The sequence below is a fragment of the Budorcas taxicolor genome, chromosome 15 (assembly GCF_023091745.1).
Source record: "Budorcas taxicolor isolate Tak-1 chromosome 15, Takin1.1, whole genome shotgun sequence".
In the NCBI taxonomy this organism is placed as follows: domain Eukaryota; kingdom Metazoa; phylum Chordata; class Mammalia; order Artiodactyla; family Bovidae; genus Budorcas; species Budorcas taxicolor.
In genome coordinates this window covers 79,728,543-79,731,037 of record NC_068924.1, presented here as the reverse complement: position 1 = coordinate 79,731,037, position 2,495 = coordinate 79,728,543, and the positions used below count along the sequence as shown (strand labels likewise).

Here is a 2,495-nt window from a genome sequence, read left to right as displayed (position 1 = left end):
CCACGGATAGAGGAGCCTGGTGGGCTACAGTCCATGGGGTTGCAAAATGCTGGACTCAACTGCGTGACTAAGCACAGTCATAACGTGTGAAAGCTTACACCACCAGTCACCGCCAGTTTGCATGATCACTTCAGTCTGTTGATGAGTTCAAGGGGAAAATGATGGCCAAGTGATATTAAGCAATACCCGGTCATCTCATGCAAGGTGAAGATAGAAGTTGCACTCAGATATTCTTAGTCTGGACTTACACTTTAAACTTTTGCTCTCTGATGTCTTTATTCTTTATAGAGGAGTTTCTACAGTATCCCACTCTGTGGGAATTACTCATTCTGTGTATCCTATTACCTGTGAGATGATTGAAGTCTTGAACATGATATATTAAAATTTGTATTACTAGAATAAAATACTGCTCTTGATACACCAGTGGTAACTGCAATGAAATGAATTGAATTAATTACAGTGATCTATTTTATTGCATGAATATTCTGTTTGAAAATCTGAATGGAAGGATAGCAAATCTAATTTTAATTAATTTATTTACTTTTCTTTTTTGGCCATGCCATGTGGAATATGAGCTCTTCATTCCCAACCAGGGATCAAACCCACACCATCTCACTGGAAGCATGGAGTCTTAACCACTGAACCACCAGGGAACTCCCCTAACAAGTTTCATTTTTAACAGATCTCTGCAGTGATTATGCATAAGTCTCTTTGTTCTTATGCCCATGTTAAATTCAGAAAATTTGGATATAAAGCACAACTTGAATGCAATTATGGTTCTGAGTTCAGTTACTACCTGAAGCCTCTTTTCTCATTGATATAGTGCATTTTCATAATGCATAAATAACCCCCATGGAGAACAGCACAGTCGTGACTGAGTTCGCTCTTGCCGGGATAACTGATGACCCACAGCTGCAGATCCCGCTCTTTCTGGTGTTCGCGCTCATCTACCTCCTCACCCTGGTTGGGAACCTGGGGGTGATCACGCTGATCCTGTCGGACTCTCGTCTCCACACTCCCATGTACGTCTTCCTCAGCCACCTGTCCCTGATGGACTTTGGTTACTCCACAGCCGTCACTCCCAAAGTCATGGCTGGCTTCCTCATGGGAGACAAGGCCATTTCCTACAATGCTTGTGCTGCTCAGTTTTTCTTCTTTGCAGTCTTTCTGACTGTGGAGACTTTTCTCTTGGCCTTAATGGCCTATGACCATCACACAGCAGTGTGCAAGCCACTCCATTACAGCAACATCATGACAGCAAGGGTGTGTGCCTGGATGGTCGTGGGATGCTATGCCTTTGGCTTTCTCGAGGCCTCCGTGCACACTTGGAACACATTCAGTCTCCCTTTCTGCAGATCCAATGTGGTTGATCACTTTTTCTGTGATGTTACTCCCGTCCTGGCTCTCTCATGCTCAGACAGCAGCAGAAGTGAGATGGTGTTTTTTATTCTGGCAGGATTCAATATCATCTTTACCGTTATGGTCATCCTGGTCTCCTATCTGTTTATCTTTGTCACCATTCTGAGGATGCGCTCATCTGAAGGACATCAGAAGGCCTTTTCCACCTGTGCTTCCCACCTCACTTCCATCTCCATCTTTTATGGGGCAGGTGCCTTCATGTACCTACAGCCCGGCTCCCGCCATTCCATGAGCACAGACAAAATAGCGTCTGTGTTCTACGCCATCGTCATTCCCATGGTGAATCCGCTGATCTATAGCCTGAGGAACAAAGAGGTCAAGAGAGCCTTAAAAAAGGCTGTGGGGACCTTGAGAATGAGCTTATGGTTGCTGGGGTGAGGGGAATGAGGGGGAAGAGATAATTAAGGAGTTTGGGATGAAGACGCACACACACTGCTGTATTTAAAATGGATAAAGGGCCTACTGCAGGGCACATGGAACTCTGCTCAATGTTATGCAGCAGTCTGGATGGAAGGGGAGCTTGAGGGAGAGTGGATATATGTGTATGTATGGCTGAGTCCCTTCACTGTTTATCTGAAACTATCACAACATTGTTAATCAGCTATCCCAATACAAAATAAAAAGGTAACAAATAAAATAAAATAGGACCTAAAAATGGCTGTGGGGAAAGCAAAATCTTCAATAAGACATATATTTTAATTATGTATGTACAACAGTATGGTTTCATACAGGTCATATCAAGCTAGGGAAAATACTGACTTGTTATGTCAACAATTATAAAAATGTTTTTACATCCTTTCTCAAGTTCTTTTTAAGTCTAGGAAGCAAATGTGTTGGCAAAATGAGATCTCAGGAATAATAACATTGGGAGAATCAATCATGAACCTATAATTCATATTTTTAAATTTCCATTCTATTACTTTTATTGTATATTTGTTTCCATGATCATCCACACTTTCATAAGCACATTTGTGCTCACCCGCATATTTAAGTACATGCTCACATGTACCTTATTCATGCAAATCACATGTAACTCACACACCTATGTGTGGACAGATAAATGAATTCAAGAGACA

General features: G+C 42.0%; 1 protein-coding gene across 1 annotated transcript; it reads left to right on the top strand.

Annotated features, from left to right (window-relative positions):
• The first annotated feature begins 849 nt into the window (after positions 1–849).
• Positions 850–2,118, top strand: LOC128060310 (olfactory receptor 5B12-like). Its single transcript, XM_052652694.1, has 2 exons — positions 850–1,758; positions 2,065–2,118. The coding sequence occupies exons 1-2, from the start codon at positions 853–855 to the stop codon at positions 2,116–2,118; spliced, it is 960 nt and encodes a 319-aa protein (XP_052508654.1). The 5' UTR covers positions 850–852.
• Positions 2,119–2,495: the final 377 nt, after the last annotated feature.

Bases quoted from the DNA above. Each gene is read 5' to 3' on its own strand.
- LOC128060310 (XM_052652694.1), top strand. From the start codon at position 853: ATGGAGAACAGCACAGTCGTGACTGAGTTCGCTCTTGCCGGGATAACT. The intron at 1,759-2,064 runs GTGGGGACCTTG...AAAATAAAATAG, and splicing joins AGAGAGCCTTAAAAAAGGCT to GACCTAAAAATGGCTGTGGG.